The sequence below is a fragment of the Ranitomeya variabilis genome, chromosome 4 (assembly GCF_051348905.1).
Source record: "Ranitomeya variabilis isolate aRanVar5 chromosome 4, aRanVar5.hap1, whole genome shotgun sequence".
NCBI lineage: Eukaryota > Metazoa > Chordata > Amphibia > Anura > Dendrobatidae > Ranitomeya > Ranitomeya variabilis.
The window spans coordinates 720,895,877-720,920,426 of NC_135235.1; the positions used below are offsets into that span (position 1 = coordinate 720,895,877).

Sequence of the window (24,550 nt, forward strand, 5' to 3'; positions counted from 1 at the left end):
TCCCATAGGTGTCCCCCTGAAGAAGTATTGTACCGAAACGCGCGTCGGGGTGGGTTGGAGTCAGCTTGGTCTCCTGCGTACACTGGTATGTTTACACTTGGGTTCCGTATGGTATTTTCCCAACATGGATTAATTGTTATTTCATTGCTGTCAGTATGGATCCTTGTATGCACTTAGCCGGATGCACTCTACCTGGCATTACGTACTCAGGTCATACACAGAGTTTACCTCCCTGCTCCTTGCTTCCATGCTGTATGCTGCCACGTACCCCCTGTTTTTATGTCCATATTCTTTGTTGTTTTTTGTATTTATAATAAACTTTCTATGACTTGCATATATCTTGGACTATGGCACTAATTTTATTTAGTCTTTTCCTTGTAGTAAGTAATAGTGTGTCCTACACATCTCCATTTACAGGCCCGATATATGGGATGTTTTCCTATAGTAGCATGACTTTATATTTGTATTATTGCCTGTTGTGTTTGCTTTATTTTCCATAGGTGTGGGCGCATATTCATTACCTTAATGAGCAGGGCCACGTGATCGTTCAGTACAGGAAGAGTCATGCACACTAGGACAGGGACTGGGGAGCCACGCATACCCAGCTTCTACTCAAGTCAATAAGCTTACCCAGTTTTTCGTGTCAAAAGTAGGTGCCTCTGCTTATACTTGAGTATATACGTTATATGGAATCCAAAGCAAAAGTGCTAAAAAATCAAAACACTGTACATGGAGACAACTGTCTTGTTGTTCTTACAAACAATCTTTTATAAAAGCCTCAAACTTCTGTGTGTGAATCAGAGCTGAGATCTAACGTGATAGAAGATTACAGTGCGGGGAAGACGGGAAACCTTCATATAGAGGCCGGTGGGGATGGAGTCAGTGACCGACTCTGAACAAATCTGTTTCTAGAGCCGTAGTAGAATATGAAGATGTCGTCCTCATCATGAAGTCGTTATTTCTCCTGTCCCATGTAATGAATATCTCCTGCAGTATTGCTAATGCCGATTCCAGGGTTGGTAAATGAGACGAGAATTAGCGTTATGGAAGATGAGTCTATGAGGAACGTATTCAGCTGCCGACTCCGAGGGAGAAACTGCTTGTCGTCTGTGGCCTAAAATATATACAGTATTTTTCGGACTATAGGACGCACCGGACTATAAGGTGCACCCAGGTTTTAGAGGTGGAAAGTAGGGAAAAAAATATTTAAAGCAAAATGTAGTAAAATATTTAATAACATAAATAACATACTATTATATGTGGTGTTATTATATATAATAGTATGTTATTATGTTGGAAGCTGCGGGACCAGTGTGTTGTCTGTCAAGTACGATATGAAGATGCTGGAGGGTGAGTATAAGGGATCATTTCCACATGCGAGGCACACGTCCGTATCTCGCATGTGGAAACCAAGCTCTGGCGCCGGCACTTTGGAGCGGAGGTGTGCAGCTCCATGTGTTCGTATGCGGCCGCACGCTCTGCTCTGGAGTGCCGGCACCAGAGCTTGGTTTCCACATGCGAGATACGGACGTGTGCCTCGCATGTTGAAATGAGCCCTAAGAATGGGTGCACAGGGCTTATAGTGAAAGCACCACTCCAGCACTGCAAAATAACACTGGAGTGCTGCTTTAAAATCCCATGGGAGAACTATAACTCCCAGCATGTCCTGCAGATCCTATGACATGCTGGGAGTTATAGTTCACCAAAGGAGGGGCAGAGTGCTTTATAGTGTTTTGTAAAGACTGACCTCTTAATTGTGGCAGCCAGCCACACTGTGGTGAGGTAAAAGCTGGAGCATCCCATGGCTGCACACAGAGACCCCCCTGTTGTTTTTGCCTTTCCACAGCGCAGGACATAAGAGGAAGCTGCAGATTCTAGGTGGGAGCCTGAAGGACCTGTGATGATGTCAGAAGAGGGAGGGCTCTGAGCTGCCATGTGATGCTCCAGCCCGCCCACTTCTGACATCACAGGTCCTCCCTGTGCACCACAGAAGTCAGCGTCCAGCACAGGCAGGTAGGCAGCGATCTCCTGGCCCCTGCTGCTGCCTCCTCCCCTGGACACACAGATTCTCCCCGGAATCAGTGCTGGGGAAACTGTGTGTTGCTACTTAAGTGCAGCATTCATTTGCTGCTCCCGGCTCACCGCTCAGCTGATTGGTGGTCGTGGAGCAGCTAATAAATATTCACTGCACTTAATCAGCGGGGCCACGTGGCTTCCCCAGCAGCTGATTCTGGGCAGCGGGGACTGTTATGATCCTTGTGGCTTAGGATCGTAAGTCTGACCAGCTAAGTAACTGAAAATAGGACTAGCTCTGGGGATGTGGTAACTGGACTGACCGCAATCCTGATCCTATCCGCACACAACTATAGGCAGCCGTGGAACGTTACCTGAAAATCCTAGACGTCTCTTCACGGCCTAAGAAACTGACTACCCTAGAGAGAAAGCAAAGACCTCACTTGCCTCAGAGAACTAACCCCAAAGATATAGAAAGCCCCCCACAAATAATAACGGTGAGTTAAGGGGAAAGTACAAATGTAGAAATGAAACAGATTTAGCAAATGAGGCCCGCTAACACTAGATAGCAGAAAATAGAAAGGGAGCTGTGCGGTCAGTAGAAAACCCTATACAAAACATCCACACAGAGAATGCGCGAACCCCCACACCAACTAACGATGTGAGGGGAGCAACTCTGTACCCCAGAGCTACCAGCAAGCAAGGAAATCACATATTAGCAAGCTGGACTGAACTCATCATATGCAGGAAACATATTGAACACTGATGAGCAAAAAATGATCAAACAGAACTTAGCTTCTCTTGGAGAGACTGGAAACGAATGTAGTCAGGAGAAATCAGAGTAGCACTGAATACATCGATAGCAGGCAACAAATGAAGGTGCAGCTGAGTTAAATAGGAAACCTCACTAGTGGATAACGAGACAGCTGATCCCAGCCACAGACCCGCAGGATGACAAAGAAAGCCACCAGAGGGAGCCAAAAGATAACACTCACACAGTACCACTCGTGACCACAAGAGGGAGCCCGAAAACAGAGTTCACAACAGGGGACATCCTGAAGTGGGATAACCGTGCGATCCCACTCGCTGCTGCCCCCCTCCCCACATGCTATATCCGTACTATAAGACGCACCCACACTTTCCTCCCAAATTTGGAGGAAGAAAAGTGCGTCTTCTAGTCCGAAAAATACGGTGGGTTTTATTAGTAGATGTAAAGAAGAAAACTAAATACTGTAAAATAATAAATCTCCTCATATGTTTCCCTTATTATCCCCAGTAATTGTATTATTACACAGGATTCTTATGATGTTACATTGGCTCATCTCCTTCTCATTCAGGTCTCTACAATATCGGATCCTCTCAGTGAAGATCTTCTGTATAAGAGAATTTTCCTGATTTACCCACCAAGGATGGATATGGACAGAGACAAGATGGCGGAGAGGATATTACACCTCACCCTAGAGATCCTTTTCCGGCTTACTGGAGAGGTGAGAGATTCTGATGACGTCACATTACATCATTCTTATCTATGGGAATAACAGATAGACAGAACTGGAGAGGTGAGGACTCTGGAAATGTCTGTAGTGAGATTTATTAATGTGTCTCTCCATAACCAGGATTACACAGTAGTGAAGAAGACCTCTAGTGAGCGCTGTCAGGACCCTGTGTCTGAGGGATGGGGAAGACCCCTGAGCCCAATCACGGAGCCTCTATCTCTCCCTCTGATACATGAGGACATCAATGAGCAGAAGATCCTAGAACTCACCCACAAGATGACTGAGCTGCTGACTGGAGAGGTGACACTGCTGGGACTGCTGGGACATTATACAGTAACACTATAAAGGGATCAGGGGATGACGGTATCATTGTATGTGTCAGGTTCCTATAAGGTGTCAGGATGTTGCTGTCTATTTCTCCATGGAGGAGTGGGAGTATTTAGAAGGACACAAAGATATGTACAAGGACATCATGATGGATTTTCCCCAGCTCCTCACATCATCAGGTAATGGACAGGACTAGGTACACACAACATTTAATTATCTGTATGTAAAGAAAAAATTCAGTCCCTGTATGTGTTTCCTCCAGTTATATCTAGTAAGAGGACAACACCAGAGAGATGTCCCCATCGTCTTCTTCCACAGGACTGTAAACAAGGAGACCTCAGTGTTCCTCATGATCATCAGGTAGATGGAGAGAAGGTGTCATGAGATCTCCCTTATGATGTGTTGACGGCTGTGAAGGTCTTGACTCAGTCTTGTTTTATCCACCAGTATTATATGTTTTATACTTGTGTAATGAGAACGGTGGAGATGGCAGGATTAGAGCTGATCATAGATGTGACTTCTCCATCTGTCTGTGACTTTTACAATATATGTTTCAGGGTGAAGATCTGACCCATGTTAATGCTACAGAGACATATGTGAGGGGGGATGAGCGGTGTAAGGAGGAGATTCCTACATATGACTACCCAGGTGAGTAGTGACCACTAAATGCAGAGAAGTCACAGATTCTTCTCAGTCACCGGCTGTGGCTGCTTTATCGGTGGTGTAGTCCGGCTGTATTACCATGATCACCATTTTGCCTCTACACCATAACATTCTCCTCCTCCCAAAACTGTTAAAATCACTTTGGGCATTAAAAGCCCTTTTCTATAGAACGTATAGCCTGGAGGATCCACCTACCCCCTTGGTTTAGGAGACGCTGACTTATCTGCCCAGATCTGTAAACTACAAAGCCAAACTGCGTACGTAGAAAGTTTGGACAAGTTAGAAAATCACTTGAGGAAAATTATTATAATAGGCCTGTAAGATAAAGCGGAGGGTAATGATGCTGTTGACTTCCTAGATCTCTGATATCTTATTGGATGAATCTACCTTCTCCCCCTTCTGTGCTGCTGAATATGATCATATGGTCCCTACAAGCCCAGGTCCAGTCTTTCTGGACAAACTTCACTTTTATAATCAACAACATTAAATGTGCAGTGAGGCCAAGTGAGAATTTCTGTACAATAACAGAGTTTTCCTTTCTGGCTGTAATATACATTCATTCACCCCTGCAGGAGATGTGTTGGCATGGCTCGAGCCCTGGTTTCATGGATTCACTCCACATCATAAATGACATTATGTTTTCGATCCTGTGGAATTCAGATTACTGCACAATCTCTCCTAAAATGGGAGCATTAATAATTTCTCTACTCTTCTGTTCAGGACTCATAGTGGCTCAATGGTCCACCATAAATGAGTGCAACTCTGGTTAAGTGTTGGAGCTCTCCCCTCATACATACATTATTGTTGGGGATGTATTAGAATAAAAAAATATGTATTTTATTTAAATGTTCATCTGTATGATAGTTTGATTGTGGTCGGATCGCCCTGCCTCAGTTACAGTCATGGCCAAAAGTATTCACACCCCTGCAATTCTGTCAGATAATTCTCAGTTTCTTCCTGAAAATGATTGCAAACACAAATTCTTTGGTATTATTATCTTCATTTAATTTGTCTTAAATGAAAAAACACAAAAGAAAATTAAGCAAAAAGCAAAACATTGATCATTTCACACAAAACTCCAAAAATGGGCCAGACAAAAGTATTGGCACCCTCAGCCTAATACTTGTTTGCACAACCTTTAGCCAAAATAACTGCAACCAACCACTTCCGGTAACCATCAATGAGTTTCTTACAATGCTCTGCTGGAATTTTAGACCATTCTTCTTTGGCAAACTGTTCCAGGTCCCTGATATTTGAAGAGTGCCTTCTCCAAACTGCCATTCTCTCCACAGGTGTTCTATGGGATTCAGGTCTGGACTAATTGCTGGCCACCTTAGAAGTCTCCAGTGCTTTCTCTCAAACCAGTTCTAGTGATTTTTGAAGAAACTGAGAATTATCTGACAGAATTGCAGGGGTGTGAATACTTTTGGCCATGACTGTATGAGTCTTTTACTCCGTGGTAGTCCTTAACCCCTTTCTGACATTAGATGTACTATCCCCTCGAGGTGACCTGGGCCCGTATGACCATCGACGGGATAGTACGTCATATGCGATAAGCCGAGCTCACGGGGGATCACGGCCGGGTCTCGCCTGATTATCACAGCTGACATCCGACACTATGTGCCAGGAGCGGTCACGGACCACTCCTGGCACATTAACCCCTGGAACACTGCGATCAAACAAACACCGCTGAAAACATCATCTTGTCCTGCAAAAAAACGAGCCGCCATCAGCTAAAAAATAAGTTATAGCTCTCAGAATATAGCGATGAAAAAACAGTTACTTTTATATAAAATAGTTTATATTGTATAAAAGCGCCAAAACACAAAAAAATTATATAAATGAGGTGTCGCTGTAATCGTACTGACCCGAAGAATAAAACTGCTTTATCAATTTTACCAAAGGTGGAATGGTATAAACGCCCCCACAAAAGAAATTCATGAATAGCTGGTTTTTGGTCATTCTGCCTAACAAAAATCGGAATAAAAAGCGATCATGTGCCCGAAAATGGTAGCAATAAAAACGTCAACTCGTTCCCCAAAAAACAAGACCTCACATGACTCTGTGGACCGAAATATGGAAAAATTATAGCTCTCAAAATATGGTGACGCAAAAACTATTTTTTGCAATAAAAAGCGTTTTTTAGTGTGTGACAGCAGCCAAACATAAAAACCTGCTATAAATAGTAAATCTAACCACCCTTTATAACCCCCTTAGGCTACGTTCACATTTGCGTTGTGCGCCGCAGCGTCGGCGCCGCAACGCACAACGCAAACAAAAACGCAGCAAAACGCATGCACAACGCTGCGTTTTGCGCCGCATGCATTCAACGCATGCGGCGTAAAACGCTGCGTTTTTTGGAAACGCAGTTGCGTTTTGAACAAAAAAACGCAGCGTTTTACGCCGCATGCGTTTTTTGTGCATTGAGTCATTCTTCATCCCCCCTCCCAAAAAAAAAGGGTCTACACAATAGATAAGGTCCACCAATTTGTGTATATATACCCTGGCAGACATGAATTCCATTTTGCTGGTATTCATGATGGAGCATCCCATGGACAGTATCATCATGGATATGGAGATGGAATTTGCCTTGGCTCATGCCTATGCTGTCGCCTGTTGTCATCAAAGGGAAAGGGAAAAACGGAGATGGAGTCGTCGCCGCTTTTGGATACACCCTATCTTGGAAGTCCGGGAGAGCCGTGGAGCATACCATAGCTTGTTTGGCGAACTGAATGACAACCTGGAGAAATATTTCGAATACACCAGGATGTCTCAGGACAGCTTCCGCTATCTTCTGCGTCGGGTGGAAGGATCCATAAGCAGGCAGGACACACAGCTCCGGAGAGCTATTTCCGCAGAGGAACGGCTGCTGGTGACTCTACGGTACGTAGCTGTTTGAATGACTGTGATATGTTCTTCCCTTCTTTTTTTTTTTTTTTAATTTTTTTTGGGGGTTGGTATGGTCAATGTACTTTTATAAATTACAATGTACTTTAATGTAATTTCTTTATCTTCTTGGCAGTTTCCTGGCTACCGGAGAGACCTTGAGATCCCTTCATTTTCAGTTCCGGATTGGAGTCTCCACTCTTTCCGGAATTATTGCTGAGACATGCCGCGCTTTGTGGGATAATCTCCGGGAGGAATTTTTACCCGTCCCTACAAGCGAAATCTGGGAGGCCAACGCACAGAAATTTGACCAAGTGCGTTCGTTTCCAAACTGTATTGGCGCGGTGGATGGAAAGCACATTCGGATTACCAAGCCTGGGAAAAGTGGATCCCTTTTCTACAACTATAAAAAATACTTTTCCACTGTGCTCATGGCAATTGCCGGTGCCGACTGCCGTTTTCTTGCAGTGGACATTGGTGCGTTTGGCCGTGCAAATGACTCACGGACATTTAAGGAGTCGGATATGGGCCAAAAATTATATGGGAACAATTTTAATTTCCCCCAGCCACGACCTCTTCCCCACACCGAAGGCCCTGCGATGCCATTTGTTGTGGTTGGGGATGAGGCATTCCAAATGTCTGCCAACCTATTGAAACCCTACTCCAGTCGGGGCTTGGACCATACAAAAAGGGTTTTCAATTACAGACTGTCCAGGGCCAGAAGGACTGTGGAGTGCGCCTTTGGCATCCTTGTCTCCAAATGGCGGATATTAGGATCCGCCATTAATCTGAAAACTGAGACAGTGGATGAGGTGGTGAAGGCTTGTGTGGTTCTCCACAATTACATTATGGCCAAAGAGAGACTGAATGCGGAACTCGATGAACCCATAGCCAACCCATTGCCCGATTTCCATGATCATCCTCTGAGGACAAGTGTGGAAATTGCGCAGATGAGGGATCGTTTTGCGGCCTATTTTGTGTCAGATGTTGGCCGTGTGTCATGGCAAGATCAAATGGTGTAGTAATAATGTTACTTTTGGACTGTGTTCTGGTTTTAACTACACCAATAAATAGCTCTACTGTGACTGTGCTAAAAATGTAATATAATAACAAACTAATTCTCCGGATAAATGTGCAATAAATGTAATCCGTTTAGTTTGGTTTGGTTATGTCAGATTTGGCATCTACCTATAGTTCACAAATGTCATGTGCCTTATGTAAAAAACTTGGAACCCTTTGTTTTTAAAAATGTTGTTGTTTAATAAAAAATTTCTCTAAGTTTTCTACACTGCTTCAAAGAATAAATTTATACCATACCATATAACATATTATTTGTTTGTCAGATTGCAGTGTATCGTTGTGTTTGACAGCAAAAGCAATGATACCAGCGATGTTTTACAATGTTAAGCAGGGTAAATATCGGGTTACAAAGCGTAGGGCGGCGCTTAGTAACCTGATATTTACCCTGGTTACCAGTGTTAAATTTAAAAAAAAAACAAACAGTACATATACTCATCTTCGCGTCCCCCGGCGTCCGCTTCCTGCACTGACTGAGCGCCGGCCGTAAAGTGAATGCACAGCACAGCGGTGATGTGACCGCTCTGCTGTTAGGGCCGTCACTCAGTCAGTGCAGGGTAGCGGACGCCGGGGGACGCAATTGTGAGTATATGTACTGTTGTTTTATTTACATTTAACACTGTTAACCAGGGTAAACATCGGAAGCGCGGCCCTGCGCTTAGCAACCTGATGTTTACCCTGGTTACCCGGGGACCTCGGCATAGTTGGTCACTGGAGAGCTGTCACACAGACAGCTCTCCAGCGACCAACGATGCCGATCCCCTGGTAACCAGGGTAAACATCGGGTTACTAAGCGCAGAGCCGCGCATAGTAACCCGATGTTTACCCTGGTTACCAGCGTAAAAGTAAAAAAAAAAAAACACTACATACTTACCTTCCGCTGTCTGTCCCCCGGCGTTCTGCTTCTCTGCACTCACAGCGGCCGGAAAGCAGAGCGGTGACGTCACCGCTGTGCTGTGCTTTCCGGCTGGCCGGCGCTAACAGTGCAGAGAAGCAGAACGCCGGGGGACAGACAGCGGAAGGTAAGTATGATGTAGTGTTTGTTTTTTTTTACTTTTACGCTGGTAACCAGGGTAAACATCGGGTTACTAAGCGCGGCCCTGCGCTTAGTAACCCGATGTTTACCCTGGTTACCAGTGAAGACATCGCTGAATCGGTGTCACACACACCAATCCAGCGATGTCTGCAGGGAGTCCAGCGACGAAAGTTCTGGACTTTCTGCAGCGACCAGCGATATCACAGCAGGATCCTGATCGCTGCTGCCTGTCAAACTGAACGATATTGCTAGCCAGGACGCTGCAACGTCACGGATCGCTAGCAATATCGTTTAGTGTGAAGGTACCTTTATTGTTTGAAAACACCTCATACACTTTATTGTTTGTAAACACCTCGTACAGCAATGAGAGACACCCAAAAAAAGGCAAAATAAAAATTGTAAAAATAGTGTCTGACATTGCATATATGAGGTGTTTGAAGCACAAAATATGTGTAGACGGCGCACGGTGTGACTTGCCGAGAAGTATACTGTAAAATAAGAACCAATATTGTTGTTGTAAACCAAACTTTTTTTTATTGAGGGGAAACAGAAAAAAAAAGGGGAAATAAACTTAGGGGGTATCAACCTCTGCCACCATGGGGGAATGGTATATACCTCTTCGGAAGGGAATGGGGAGAGGAAGATGAGGATGATGACGACGAGGAGGATGAGGACCTATAATCCAGGAGGCTGGATGGCAGGTCCAAACCCTCCGCAGGGTAGACTGGGGAAGAAACCGCCACCTCTGTAGGGGAGGGAGGAGGCAACACGAGCCTTTGGGAGGTTCTTGGTTGGCCCTGGCTGCTCCTGCTGCGGCTAGAGCCCCGACGCGCACTTGGTGTTTCTACTGGAGCAGCCAGAGCCTCACTGTGTGCCTCTGTGTGTCTCCTCTTCCTCTTCCTTTTTTTCCCTCCTGCGGCAGCTCCCCCAGAATGACTCCTGCGGGAGGATGAGGGCCTGGCAGGAGCAGGAGTCGGCGGCACAATGGTATGGTGCCTGTGGTGCCGTCGCTCGGCACGTGGACCTCGGTGGGGTGGCTGGAGTGACTCTGCAGCAGGAGTCGGAGTCACGCTAGCCAGCGACGGCACTACGGGCAGTGTCGCTGACTGCGTGAGCCGAGCCTGTTGCAGAGCCCTCACGTAGGCATTGTTGCAGGACTGCATCACCGAAATCTGGAGTTCCGGCGTAAGGTGTTCCACCATGCCTTTAGCAATTGTACTTAAAAAATGTTTGGCCGGATTCGAGAGCTCGGTTTCCAGATTTTCAAGGCGCCGTTCGATACTGGACAGACGAGTGTCCATTTTATCGTTCAGCGCCTTGAAGCAGTTCTGGAAAAACGTGCTCAAATGCATAAATTCGGGCATGGCTGGCCTGTCCGAGGCACGCTGGCGCTGTCGGGAATTCCCGAACGAAGGTGCGCCAGAGGCCTCGGGCAGGGGAACACCTGATGGCCCGGCTGCCGGTTCTCCAGATGGTGGTGCAAGCCTGCTGTCGCTGTGGGAGGGCTGTGACGGGTCAGATGGCGATTCATGAAGGTCCTCTCCTGCGGGGCGAGCTCTCTCGAGGGTGCTGCTGTGTGTCCTGTGAAAAGATAAGTAAAAAATTAGTCTTCAATTTATAACCTATCACATACGCCAACTCCTGTAATAAAATTAACATTACATGACACATCAATACATTACAATCCCCTGTCTCTCAGTCTGTGTGGCCTATAATAAATTGCTGATTGTTATCGCCAGCTGACCATTAGGGCTGACGATAACAATCATGGACATACCTACGGCAGAAAATGACTGTTCCTTCACGCTGCCAAAGCCAATGCATACCTCTGTCATCGTTTTAAAAAAAAATTTTTCAAAAAATCTATCTTGATGCTGCCTATGGCGCAAAAATAGTATAAAATTAAGAAAAAAAAGAAAAAAAAACACCGTGAATTTGCTGATCTGATCGCAGGAACGGCCATGACGTTAGGATCATGTGATCGAGACATCATCATTATTCCTGCGATCAGAACTACCCTGACTCAGAACGTAACCTGTCATGGACTACAAGGACTCACGCTTAACCAAAAAAATTACTAATGGGCTATATACCATTCCACTAGGGAAAAAGCATGGCCAATATGCTACGCTGACTGCATGGATGGCCAATACACTATGTTCCTGGGAAATATACTATGTGGATAAGTGGCTAGAACGTGTACTATGTGGCTGCGATATAGTGGCCTGCCAATATACTATGTGGATGCGCAATGTACGTGGCTGGGCAATGTACTATGTGGCTGTGCAATATGCTATGTGTCTGGGCAATGTACAATGTGGCTGTGCAATATGGTATGTGAACAAAATACTTACTGTCGGCGGCCAAGGATCGGTCTTAGGAACTGTAGTGCCCTGTTATATTTGTAGGGCACCGACTTGGCCGCAGCAGCACCACTCCTCGATTGCTCCTCCTCAGCACGGAGCCCCTTATTGAAACGGTCCTTCATGGATCGCCATCTGGTCCTCAACTTTTTAACTGTGAATGTAAAGAAAAAAAAAAGGTTACATATTTAGCATTTTAAAAGGATAAAACAACCGTGTGCGATGCAAAGTTTAGGCGTTGATCGCATCACGCACGGTTGTGTTTATCCTGGCAAGATGGGTCATAGCAGCGTCTCAGCAATACTCACGAAAGTTGCCTTTGTCCTTCGCTGAGGCACTGTCAAAGCCATCCTTTGCCACCTCTGCCCACAAACGCCGCAACACCACCTGGTCCATGTGCCGGGGGTCACGGCTGTCCCACAACGGGCCACGCTCCTGGATGCAGGATATCAGCAGGTTCACATCTATTCCTTGGTCCCGTTGTGAAACCTAGAATAATTAGAAAACAAAAAGGTTACAAATATGAAAATATTAACAACCACCAGCACCTGGCATGATATGTACCTTTGCCCTATCCTTTGCCATTTGATGTATGTATATTGATGGTTTCTACACCTGTATTTTGGAATGTTTGTGTGCAGGGAGTTCAACTGTATGTTACCTTCCCCCAATACTTGCTGCCCTGAAAAGCTATAATGTAATTAAGCTTAGTAAACATCCCTAGTGAAACCAGGATGCTCCTAATGTTCCTCCCAGCAGGATGCTACTCAAAAAAAAAAGATAAAAAAAAAAAAAATACTCACTCGCCGGCCTGACGACACATCTTGGCCCCGACCTCTCTGCTCCCGCTGAGCGCCTTCTCCCTCACTTGAAGAAGCCTGTAAAAATTGTATACAAAAATTATTGTCAATGCTACAAATGACAGTGAATAGTAAACAACTGGACATAATTACTCACCGCACTCCCCCGCGCCGATTGGCTATGTTCTGAGTCATGTTCAGATTGACTCGCTATTTTTTAAAGTTTCTTCTGCAATGAAAAAATGAGCAAAAAATCACATCCAAAGCTAACAATGCCACATACAATAAAATAGGCCAAAAAAATTAAAACAACCACAATTGACTGTTGACTGATAGGACAATGCAAACTCAAAAAGCGACACCACAACGCCATACATTGCAAGAGAAGACAATAGAAGAAACAATACAAGAATAGACCCAAACAAAATTAAGCAAAAATAGACACCTATGTCCAAATTTAAAAAAAACAAAACTTAAAAAATAAACCTTAGAGGAAAAAAAAAGGCACAATGAAATAGCAAACTAATGAATGCCATACTTTACAATTACAACAAGACATGATCCAAAACAACACCATCTGGTGACATATAACCACAGAAATACATCAGAAAAAGGCGATAAATACCATTCTAGATAATAAGCAATAAACATTACGGGACAACCGCTGTTCAAAATACAGCAACCCAAAAGATAAACCATAGTCAAATAGAAAAGAGAACACAAGAAATTTTAAAAAAAGGGCCCCACCAAAAAAAAAAAAAAATCCATTATACTACACACTTGGCAATGGAAACATTCAAGAAAGAGATACGGAAGCCATACGGAAAACGACGTAACCATCATAGATAAAAAAAAAAAAAAAAAAGGGAAAATACAATTGAAAATAGAATGGCATATTGCCGCACGGAACAATACAATACAAATGAAACATCATAAATGTAGCCCCCCCACCAGCAAGAAAAGACACTCAAGGAAAGAAAAAAAAATGCCAACAGCATAATAAAACACAGCAAGACATGAGCCAAGAAAATGCCATACGGTTACCGCCAACAATGATAGAAACCAGAAAAAGACATGCAACAGAAATTTAACAATAAAAAATCTGCCCAAAAAATTACATTGAACAACCGCATGACACCAGAACAACCAAAAATCCATTAAAACCAATCCAAAACCAAGCAAGGCCGAAGACAAGAAACGCCATCATATAACGCCAGAACCAGATTTAAAAAAACAATTTTTCAATAACAACCCACAGTGCCATAACCGTACAATAGCACAGACCAAACATTGCACAAATTAAATCAAAATCAAGAAATAAAACACAGAATAAAAAATATGCAAAGAGAAATATATATACTTACAGTTTTTGAAAGCAGATTGCTCCTCTCTCTGTCTTCAGATCCTCTCTCTGTCTGCTCTGATAGCCTTGTGAAAGACAATGGCAACCCCCCCTTTTTTTTTTATATATATATATATATATATATATATATATATATATATATATATATATATATATATATATATATATATAGTGTTTTTTTTGTGTCTAGACAAAGTCTAGACAATGTTTTGCATTTTTTATTGGAAAACGCATGCGTCGTACAACGCACCACGACGCAAGTACTTGCGTCGTCTGCGTTGTCAATACAAGTCAATGGGGAAAAAAGGCGCATCGACGACGCAAACACGACGCAAACACGACGCATGCGTTTTTTAAAAAGTCTGCGCCGCCCAAAAAATGCAACATGTTGCGTTGGCCGCGCCCTGACAGGTGCGCCCTAACGCCGCATGCGGCGTACAACGCACCAAAACGCATGACAACGCATGTACATGCGGCGCCAATGTTAAAGATAGGGCCGCACGACGCATGCGTTTTGTTGCGGCGACGCCGCTGCGGCGCACACCGCAAATGTGAACGTAGCCTAAGTTAGGGAAAAATAATAAAGTAAAAAAAAAGTATTTATATCAATTTTCCCGTTAGGGTTGGCGCTAAAGTTAGGGTTGGGGTTAGGGTTTGGATTACGTTGATGGTTGGGTTAGGGTTATGGTTAGGGTTGGTATTAGGGTTAGGGGTGTGTTGGGGTTGGGATTAGGTTTAGGGTTATTGTTAGGGTTGGGATTAGGGTTAGGTTAGGGGTGTGTTGGGTTAGGGCTGGAGTTAGAATTGGGGGTTTCCACTGTTTAGGCACATCAGAGGCTCTGCAAACGTAATGTGACGCCCGCAGACCATTCCATCAAAGTCTGCATTCCAAAATGCCACTTCTTCCCTTCCGAGCCCCGATGTGTGCCCAAACAGTAGTTTTCTCCCACATATGGGGTATCAGTGTACTCAGGATAAATCGAACAACAACTTTTAGGGTCCAGTTTCTCCTGTTACCCTTGGGAAAATACAAAACTGGGGGCTAAAAAAATCATTTTTGTGGGGAAAACAATTATTTTTTTTATTTTCACTGCTCTGCGTTATAAACTTTAGTGAAACAATTGGGGGTTCAAAGTTCTCACAACACATCTAGACAAGTTCCTTAGGTGGTCTAGTTTCCAAAATGGGGTCACTTGTGGGGGGGTTTCCACTGTTTAAGCATATCAGGTGCTCTCCAAATGCGACATGGCGTCTGATCTCAATTCCAGCAAATTCTGCGTTGAAATAGTAAAACGGCGCTCCTTCCCTTCCGAGCTGTGCCGTGCACGCAAACAGTGGTTTACCCCCACATATGGGGTATCGGCGTAGTCAGGACAAATTGGACAACAACTTTTGCTGTCAATTTCTCCTGTTACCCTTGGGAAAATAAAACAAATTGGATCTGAATTACCGTATATACTCCAGTATAAGCCGAGAATTTCAGCCTATTTTTTTTTTTTTATATTTTTTTAGGCTGAAATTGCCCATCTCGGCTTATTCTTGAGTCATACCCAGGGGTTGGCAGGGGAGGGGGTGTGGCAGCTGTGTTATAACACTCACCTGCTCCTGGCATGGTCCCTGCACATCCCTGGTTCCCTGGCGCCACAGCTTCTTCCTATAGAGAGCGGTCACATGGTACCGCTCATTACAGTAATGAATATGGACCCGACTCCACTCCCATAGGGTTGGAGCCGGATATTCATTACTGTAGTGAGTGGTACCATGTGACGGCTCACTACAGGAAGAAGCTGCCGGCATCGGGGAACAGATGTGCAGGGACCGCGCCAGGAGCAGGTGAGTATAACGCAGTGCGCGATATTTACTTTCTCCCCTTTCCACCGTCAGCACCGCTTCGTCTTCCCTGTCCTCTGCAGTGACGCTCAGGTCAGAGGGCGCGATGACGCGATTAGTGTGAGCGCCGCCCTCTGCCTGAACAGTCATTGTGGAGGACGGGGAAGACACAGCGGCGCTCAGCAGTGGAACGGGGAGCAGGTGAATAGAGCAAGTGCCAGGGGCCTGAGAGGTGAGTATGTAATTTTTTATTTTTTTAATCGCAGCAACAGCATATGGGGCAAATATCTGTATGGAACAACTTATGGGGCGATGTGCAGCATTATATGGGGCAATTATCTGTTTGGAGCATCTTATGGGGCCATGTGCAGCATTATATGGGGCAAATATCTGTATGGAGCATCTTATAGGGCCATGTGCAGCATTATATGGGGCAAATATCTGTATGGAGCATCTTATAGGGCCATGTGCAGCATTATATGGGGCAAATATCTCTATGAAGCATCTTATGGGGCCATAATCAGCATTTGTGGAGCATTATATGGGGCAAATATCTCTATGGAGCATCTTATGGGGCCATAATCCGCATTTGTGCAGCATTGTATGGGGCATATTTTAATATGGAGCATCTTATGGGGCCCAGTGTGAACAGTATGGAGCATTAAATGGGGCGTATTTTGTATGGAGCATCTTATGGGGCCATCATGAACTGTATTGAGCATTATATGGGGCAGGGGCAGACACAGACTGCAGAGGGCCCCTGTGCAAGAAATCTTCCTGGGCCCCCCCCCATACCGCAACAAAGTTATGTAAACATATAGGTTGTAATATTACAGACTATTTAACAGATATATTATTGCATTATAAACAATAAAAAGGGGCATAAACACCACAACATATCAACAGGTATGTCAGATGCATGTAGGTGCTTAAAAGGGTTGTCCTCTACTAGAGAACCCCTTCTTAAACTACCGCATATACTCGAGTATAAGCCGACCCGAGTATAAGCCGACCCCCCTAATTTTGCAACAATAAACTGGGAAAATTTATTGATTCGAGTATAGGCCTAGGGTGGAAAATGCAGCAGCTACCGGTAAATGTCAAAAATAAAAATAGATACCAATAAAAGCAAAATTAATTGAGACATCAGAAGGTTAAGTGTTTTTGAATATCCATATTGAATCAGGAGCCCCATATAATGCTCCATACTGTTCATTATGGCCCCATAAATGCTCCATATAAAGCCGTACCATATAAAATGCTCCATACAATTCATTATTGCCCCATAGTTGCTCCATATTAAGCTGTGCCATATATAATGCTCCATACAATTCATTATTGCCCTATAGATGCTCCATATAAAGCTGTGCCACCACATATAATGCTCCGTACAATTCATTATTGAATATTGCCCCATAGATGCTCCATATAAAGCTGTGCCGCCACATATAATGCTCCATACAATTCATTATTACCCCATAGATGCTCCATATAAAGCTGTGCCACATATAAATGCTGCTGCAATAAAAAAAAAAAATGACATACTCAACTCTCGTCTCTGCCCGCTGGTCCTCACCATCCCATCTCTCCGCACTGACTGTTCAGGCAGAGGGTGGCACGCACACTATACGTCATCGCGCCCTCTGACCTGCACAGTCACAGCAGAGGACGCGGAAGACAGAGCGGTGCCCGGCGTGTGGATCGTGGACAGGTAAATATGATACTCACCTGCTCCCGGCATCCCTGGCTCCTTCTCCCGGACTGTGGACAGATGGTCTCCGCAGACTCCGGGCACGGCAGCTTCTTCACCAGCGGTCACTGGGTACCGCTCAGAGGTGGATTAAGGGTAGCCAGGGCCCCGGGCTGTTCAGACACTGTGGGCCCCCCCCGGTCATGTGACGGGGGTCATGTGATGGGGGTCATGTGATACCTGAACCAGATTATTCCAGAAAAATGGCCGGGCCCTACTCTACTGTAACCTATTAAATATTTGTTAAAATATGCAGTACAATTTAGGTATATTTTGACCAATACCACAAACAAGGAACAAATACCACCGAACCATGACCAGACCACAAATTACAACCACAGTGATCGAATAATATCACATACAAGGAACAAATACCACCGCACCATGTCAAGAACACATATTACCACCACTTGGTGACCAAACAGCACATACAAGGGACAAATACAACAACACCATTTCCAGACCACATATTACCACCACATAGTGACTGAATACTACAATACTGATCAGTAAAAAAAACAAACAAAAAAAACACATTACTATCACAAGTGCCAGTATTCACAGGAGATCTGTACTTAGTATGCAGTGTCTGTGTAGAGGTAATACAGAGATCACTGGTGGTATTATACACAGGAGCTCTGTATATAATATATAGGTGATACAGTGATTACTGGTGACATTGTACACAGGACCTCTGTATATAGTATACAGTGTATAGTGTCAGTGTACAGATAACACTGACTCACCAGTGATGTCTCTAGGTGAAGTCCTTCATCTTTCATCCAGCACAGACCACCATCAATTCTTCCAGCCAGGACTCGTTTCTGCAGGAAATAACACAGTTATTTCAAGCTCCGCTTGCAGAACACATTACTTAATTTTTCACAACTTCTACATTACACCACATGAAGAAAAAAAGGTGACATAGTGTCACTCTACACAGTAACGGACCACCCCCCCCATTTAAAACAGTATACTCAAAAAAATAAAATAAATACATCACTGCAGTAATAATATCCCTTAATTAGCCCCTATGGTAATAATATTCCCCATCCTGGCCCCGTTTATTTAATTCCTGGCTCCAGCCATATGTTCTCCCATCCTGCCCTCATGAGTATCCATTCTACCCCATATGATCTCCCCATCCTGCCCCATCTGTCTCCATCGTATCCATCCTGCCCCATGATCCAATCCTGCCCCATGTCTTTCATTCTGCCCCGTCTCTCCAATTATGCCCCGTATCTACATTCTGCCCATGCCTCCAGTCCTGCCCCCAGTGTGTCCAGCAATCTGCCCCAGTATGTCCACCATATTGCCCCAGTGTCCAGCAATCTGCCCGTGTGTCCAGCATTGCCCCCAGTGTGTCCAGCAATCTGCCCCAGTGTCTGACTCCAGCATATTGCCCCCAGTGTGTCCAGCAATCTGCCCCAGTGTGTCCAGCATTGCCCCAGTGTCTCCAGCAATCATCTGCCCCAGTGTGTCCTCCAGCATTGCCCCCAGTGTGTCCAGCAATCTGCCCCAGTGTCTCCTCCAGCATTGCCCCCAGTGTGTCCAGCAATCTGCCCCAGTGTCTCCAGCATTGCCCCAGTGTGTCCAGCAATCATCTGCCCCAGTGTGTCCTCCAGCATTGCCCCCAGTGTGTCCATAGTATATACATCACATAGCACTCAGCCGTATTCTAGGCTAGTGTGAGCGCCGACTAAGGGTATGTTTCCACGTTCAGTAAATGCTGTGGATTTGATGCTGCGTAGAGCCACAGCGTCCAATCTGCAGCGTCCAGCATAGTGGAGGGGATTTCAAGAAATCCCGTCTCCACTATATGTGTACAGATGCCCACGGGTTCCCTGCGTATACGCACGTGCGGTGCGCCTTTATAGACATCAGTATGTCTATTTATCTTGTGGAGACGATCAGTCTCCGCAAGATAAATATCAGTCTAATTTATAGGGTACAGTGATTCCACACGGTTCAGTGAACACATCTGGAATCACCGCGCGTACAAAAGTCGGCAGCGCGGACATGTGCTGCGTCCAAAGCGCTGCCTAAGGCCATGTGCACACGCTGTGGATTCCGTTGCGGAATTTTCCACAGCGGATTTGATTAAATCCGCAGTGCAAAAAGTACTGCAGATTTATCGCGGTTTTCACAGCGGTTTTAGACACCTGCGGATTTTTAATATGGAGCAGGCGCCAAACCGCTGCGGATTCCGCACAAAGAATTGACATGCTGCGGAAAATAAACCGCAGCGTTTCCGCGTGGTTTTTTCCGCAGCATGTAAACAGCGTTTTTTGTTTTCCATAGGTTTACATTGTACTGTAAACGCATGGAAAACTGCTGCGGATCCACGTCAAAAACCGCAACGTGTGCACATACCCTAATCCTGAACGTGGAAACATACCCTAAGAGCCTTTATTCCCCCTGCAATATACAGTGCGTGTGATACGTATGATAGATATCTATACATAGTGTGTGGTGATGTGACATATCTCTGGAAGATGAGCCTATTCTTCAGCTATAATGCCTGATGCAGTGTCCTACTGACCCCCTGCAGAGAAGGATGAGGCTGCTGTGTCCCATCTGCCCCCTGACAGGACTCAGCAGCTCCAGTCTGAACGTTTTTCAGAGCAGTTTGGAGAGACACCTGTGGGAATCTTCAGAGAGCGCTGCTGTGTCCTGAGGGGCAGAGTGGGCTCAGCAGCCTTAGGCTTCTCTGCAGGAGGTGGGGGAGGGGGTCACCAGCAGCACAGACTGCGCTGTGCTCTTATCTCCATCTATAGACAGGGGTCAGGACATAGTAATCCTCAGTGAGCGGCTCCTGTGCTGATAGTATGGACAGCGGCCAGCTCACTGATGATGCGTCTGCTGCAGGGACTGGACTACTGCAGCCTGTCCTCACACCGTCCATACACCTCACCAGTGTCACCAGCACATGCATTGCTCACACACTCACCGGGGGCTGCGCGGCTCACTGACTGTGGAGAGAGAATGCTGCACGGAGCCCGCGCTCAGCAGGGATTGGACGGTGGAGTCCCGCCCTCCTGTCGCTCAGCACTGGCTGCTTCAGCACAGCCATCTGTCACAGTGACGCTCCTCCTCCCTCTTCACATCGCTGCGGCTTATGAAACTGACGGGGGGGGGGGGCCATAAACCAGTAAGGGACGGGTATAATAATGCCCTGGGCAATCTGTGCGGCCGGCGGGCAATCTGTGCGGTAGCCCAGGGCCCCCCCACACCACTGGGCCGCCCCTGGTACCACTCATTACAGGATACACACAGTGTATCACAACAATGCCGTGTATGTCCGTCGCCGTCGGGGGCCCCCTCCCGCTCTGGGCCCCGGTGCGGTTGCACCGGTTGAACCGGCGGTATGTCCGCCCCTGATATGGGGCTCCTGATTCAATATGGATATTCAAAAACACTTAAACTACTGATGTCTCAATTAATTTTACTTTTATTGGTATCTTTTTATTTTTGAAATTTACCAGTAGCTGCTGCATTTTCCACCCTAGGCTTATACCCGAGTCATTAAGTTTTCCCAGTTTTTTGTGGCAAAATTAGGGGGGGGTCGGCTTATACTTGAGAATATACGGTAATTTTTTTTTAGAAAAAAAAATTAAATGTTCGTTGTGTTTTGTTTGTTTTTTTAAACATTCCAAAAATTCCAGTGCAGCAGCTGAAGGGTTAATAAACTTCTTAAATGTGATTTTGAGCACCTTGAGGGGTGCAGTTTTTAGAATGGCGTCACTTTTTGATATTTTCTATCATATAGACCCCTCAAAGTGACTTCAAATGTGATGTGGTCCCTAAAAAAAAAATGTGTAGTAAAAATGAGAAATCGCTGGTCAAATTTTAACCCTTAACTCCCTAACAGAAAAAAAAAATGTAGTTCCAAATTGGTATTAATCACTCAATTGGTATCAATCAATCAATTTGGTATCACACAATCAACAGAGCTAGAGTATAGTAAACAATTCCAAGACCTTTATTTAGGCAAAATCAAGGCAGCAAAGATTGAGACAGAGAGATTCATTGCCAGAGAGAGTAAAAATAATCCCAAAATATTCTTTAACTATATAAATAGTAAGAAACTAAAAAATGACAGTGTTGGCCCCCTTAAAAATAGTCTGGGTGAAATGGTGGATGAGGATGAGGAAAAGGCCAATATGCTAAATGACTTTTTTTCATCAGTATTTACAAAAGAAAATCCCATGGCAGACAAAATGGCTAGTGATAAAAATTCCCCATTAAATGTCACCTGCTTAACCCAGCAGGAAGTACAGCGGCGTCTAAAAATCACTAAAATTGACAAATCTCCGGGCCCGGATGGGATACACCCCCGAGTACTGCAGGAATTAAGTACAGTCATTGATAGACCATTATTTTTAATCTTTAAAGACTCCATAATAACAGGGTCTGTACCACAGGACTGGCGTATAGCAAATGTGGTGCCAATATTCAAAAAGGGGACAAAAACTGAACTCGGAAATTATAGGCCAGTAAGCTTAACCTCTACTGTGGGTAAAATCCTGGAGGGCATTCTAAGGGATGCTATACTGGAGTATCTGAAGAGGAATAACCTCATGACCCAGTATCAGCACGGGTTTACTAGGGACCGCTCATGTCAGACTAATTTGATCAGCTTCTATGAAGAGGTAAGTTCCGGACTGGACCAAGGGAACCCAGTGGACGTAGTGTATATGGACTTTTCCAAAGCTTTTGATACGGTGCCACACAAAAGGTTGTTACATAAAATGAGAGCAATGGGGATAGGGGAAAATATGTGTAAGTGGGTTGAGAGCTGGCTCAGGGATAGGAAACAAAGGGTGGTTATTAATGGAGCACACTCAGACTGGGTCGCGGTTAGCAGTGGGGTACCACAGGGGTCAGTATTGGGCCCTCTTCTTTTTAACATATTTATTAATGACCTTGTAGGGGGCATTCAGAGTAGAATTTCAATATTTGCAGATGACACTAAACTCTGCAGGGTAATCAATACAGACGAGGACAATTTTATATTACAGGATGATTTATGTAAACTAGAAGCTTGGGCTGATAAATGGCAAATGAGCTTTAATGGGGATAAATGTAAGGTCATGCACTTGGGTAGAAGTAATAAGATGTATAACTATGTGCTTAATTCTAAAACTCTGGGCAAAACCGTCAATGAAAAAGACCTGGGTGTATGGGTGGATGACAAACTCATTCAGTGGCCAGTGTTAGGCAGCTGCTACAAAGGCAAATAAAATAATGGGATGTATTAAAAGAGGCATAGATGCTCATGAGGAGAACATAATTTTACCTCTATACAAGTCACTAGTTCGACCACACTTAGAATACTGTGCACAGTTCTGGTCTCCGGTGTATAAGAAAGACATAGCTGAACTGGAGCGGGTGCAGAGAAGAGCGACCAAGGTTATTAGAGGACTGGGGGGTCTGCAATACCAAGATAGGTTATTACACTTGGGGCTATTTAGTTTGGAAAAACGAAGACTAAGGGGTGATCTTATTTTAATGTATAAATATATGAGGGGACAGTACAAAGACCTTTCTGATGATCTTTTTAATCATAGACCTGAGACAGGGACAAGGGGGCATCCTCTACGTCTGGAGGAAAGACGGTTTAAGCATAATAACAGACGCGGATTCTTTAATGTAATAGCAGTGAGACTATGGAACTCTCTGCCGTATGATGTTGTAATGAGTGATTCATTAATTAAATTTAAGAGGGGACTGGATACCTTTCTGGAAAAGTATAATGTTACAGGGTATATACACTAGATTCCTTGATAAGGCGTTGATCCAGGGAACTAGTCTGATTGCCGTATGTGGAGTCGGGAAGGAATTTTTTTCCCCATGGTGGAGTTACTCTTGCCACATGGGTTTTTTTGCCTTCCTCTGGATCAACATGTTAGGGCATGTTAGGTTAGGCTATGGGTTGAACTAGATGGACTTACAGTCTTCCTTCAACCTCAATAACTATATATAATCCACCACACAAAGGATAAAATAGTCCAGAAACTGAATGCAGTTCAGTAAGAAGACAAAAGCCCTGGGAGATGAGAGTCCAACAATCCAGCAGAGGATAACAGTCCATATATGCTTCTTTCTCTCTCAGGTGCTGTCTTCACATCATGGTTACACACAGGACTGACTGTGTGTCACCTATGTGATATTTACAAGTCCCCCTCCTCATTCACAAGTTACGGGGGTGGGTCGCAGGGGCTCAGTGTTTCAACAAGCTAGTTCAATATGTCATTAGCATATTAGCAAATATTATTCACTGACCCTGGTGAAAGATAACAGTACAGGACTGTGGGGGGAATATCAGATGGCAAAAAACAGCAATTCATCAATAGGCAAATAACTCCTCCTACAAGAGAACACCATGATAATCAATAAAATGTAAATATACACAAAATGATACCCACATAACACATCCTACCATCACAGTTAGTTTTTAAGTATTTTGTTACAGGAAAGAAATATATCTGGGTACCGTGTTAGCCAGTAGATTGAAAAATATTTAGAATTGAGTCCTCAGTGGTTGATACCTTTTAATGGCTAACTGAAAAGATGGTAACAAATTGCAAGCTTTCGAGACTACACAGGTCTCTTCATCAAAAATTGGAGTCGGATCCTACACAGGATTATTACAAGGAACTAAACAAGTTGGTATCTTGTCTGCCCAACGTATCCATAAGAGCCAATGACCTGATACCAGAAAGTCCAAGAACAGGGACATTCTACATGCTTCCCAAAATCCACAAATCTGGAAATCCAGGAAGACCAATTATTTCATGTGTGGGCACCCTTACTGAGCAGGTATCTGGATGGGTAGAGGGTATTCTTAAACCCCTGGTAAAGGATACACCCAGCTTCATTCAGGACACAACTGACCTATTGAATAAACTATCAGCAATAGGTCCTCTACCAGAAGGAACCATCC

At 44.6% G+C, this 24,550-nt stretch overlaps 2 protein-coding genes across 4 annotated transcripts in view; one reads left to right on the plus strand and one right to left on the minus strand.

Annotated features, from left to right (window-relative positions):
• Positions 1 to 24,550, plus strand: part of LOC143766636 (uncharacterized) — a 70,042-nt gene that overhangs the window by 19,162 nt on the left and 26,330 nt on the right. For 2 of the 3 annotated variants that reach the window (XM_077254444.1, XM_077254446.1), the window contains exons 2-6: positions 3,351 to 3,500; positions 3,630 to 3,809; positions 3,892 to 4,015; positions 4,099 to 4,196; positions 4,394 to 4,484. In XM_077254444.1, coding sequence (XP_077110559.1) covers positions 3,423 to 3,500; positions 3,630 to 3,809; positions 3,892 to 4,015; positions 4,099 to 4,196; positions 4,394 to 4,484 — 571 coding nt within the window. In that variant the 5' untranslated portion in view covers positions 3,351 to 3,422. Of the gene's footprint in view, positions 1 to 500; positions 650 to 3,350; positions 3,501 to 3,629; positions 3,810 to 3,891; positions 4,016 to 4,098; positions 4,197 to 4,393; positions 4,485 to 24,550 lie in introns of those variants that run through there. The other variant, XM_077254445.1, reaches the window with a different exon arrangement.
• On the minus strand, positions 9,947 to 12,946 carry LOC143766638 (uncharacterized). The gene is made up of 4 exons (XM_077254451.1): positions 12,665 to 12,946; positions 12,170 to 12,350; positions 11,853 to 12,015; positions 9,947 to 11,079 (listed from the first exon to the last, which is right to left on the minus strand). The coding sequence occupies exons 1-4, from the start codon at positions 12,806 to 12,808 to the stop codon at positions 10,080 to 10,082; spliced, it is 1,488 nt and encodes a 495-aa protein (XP_077110566.1). The 5' UTR covers positions 12,809 to 12,946; the 3' UTR covers positions 9,947 to 10,079.

What these genes read in the sequence shown, in the direction of transcription:
- LOC143766638 (XM_077254451.1), bottom strand. Translation starts at nt 12,808, where the DNA reads ATGTCCAGTTGTTTACTATTCACTGTCATTTGTAGCATTGACAATAAT. An exon ending in GAAGGACAAAGGCAACTTTC is followed by an intron (nt 12,016 to 12,169) that starts GTGAGTATTGCT and finishes TTACATTCACAG; the next exon opens with TTAAAAAGTTGAGGACCAGA. An exon ending in CCGATCCTTGGCCGCCGACA is followed by an intron (nt 11,080 to 11,852) that starts GTAAGTATTTTG and finishes ATCTTTTCACAG; the next exon opens with GACACACAGCAGCACCCTCG.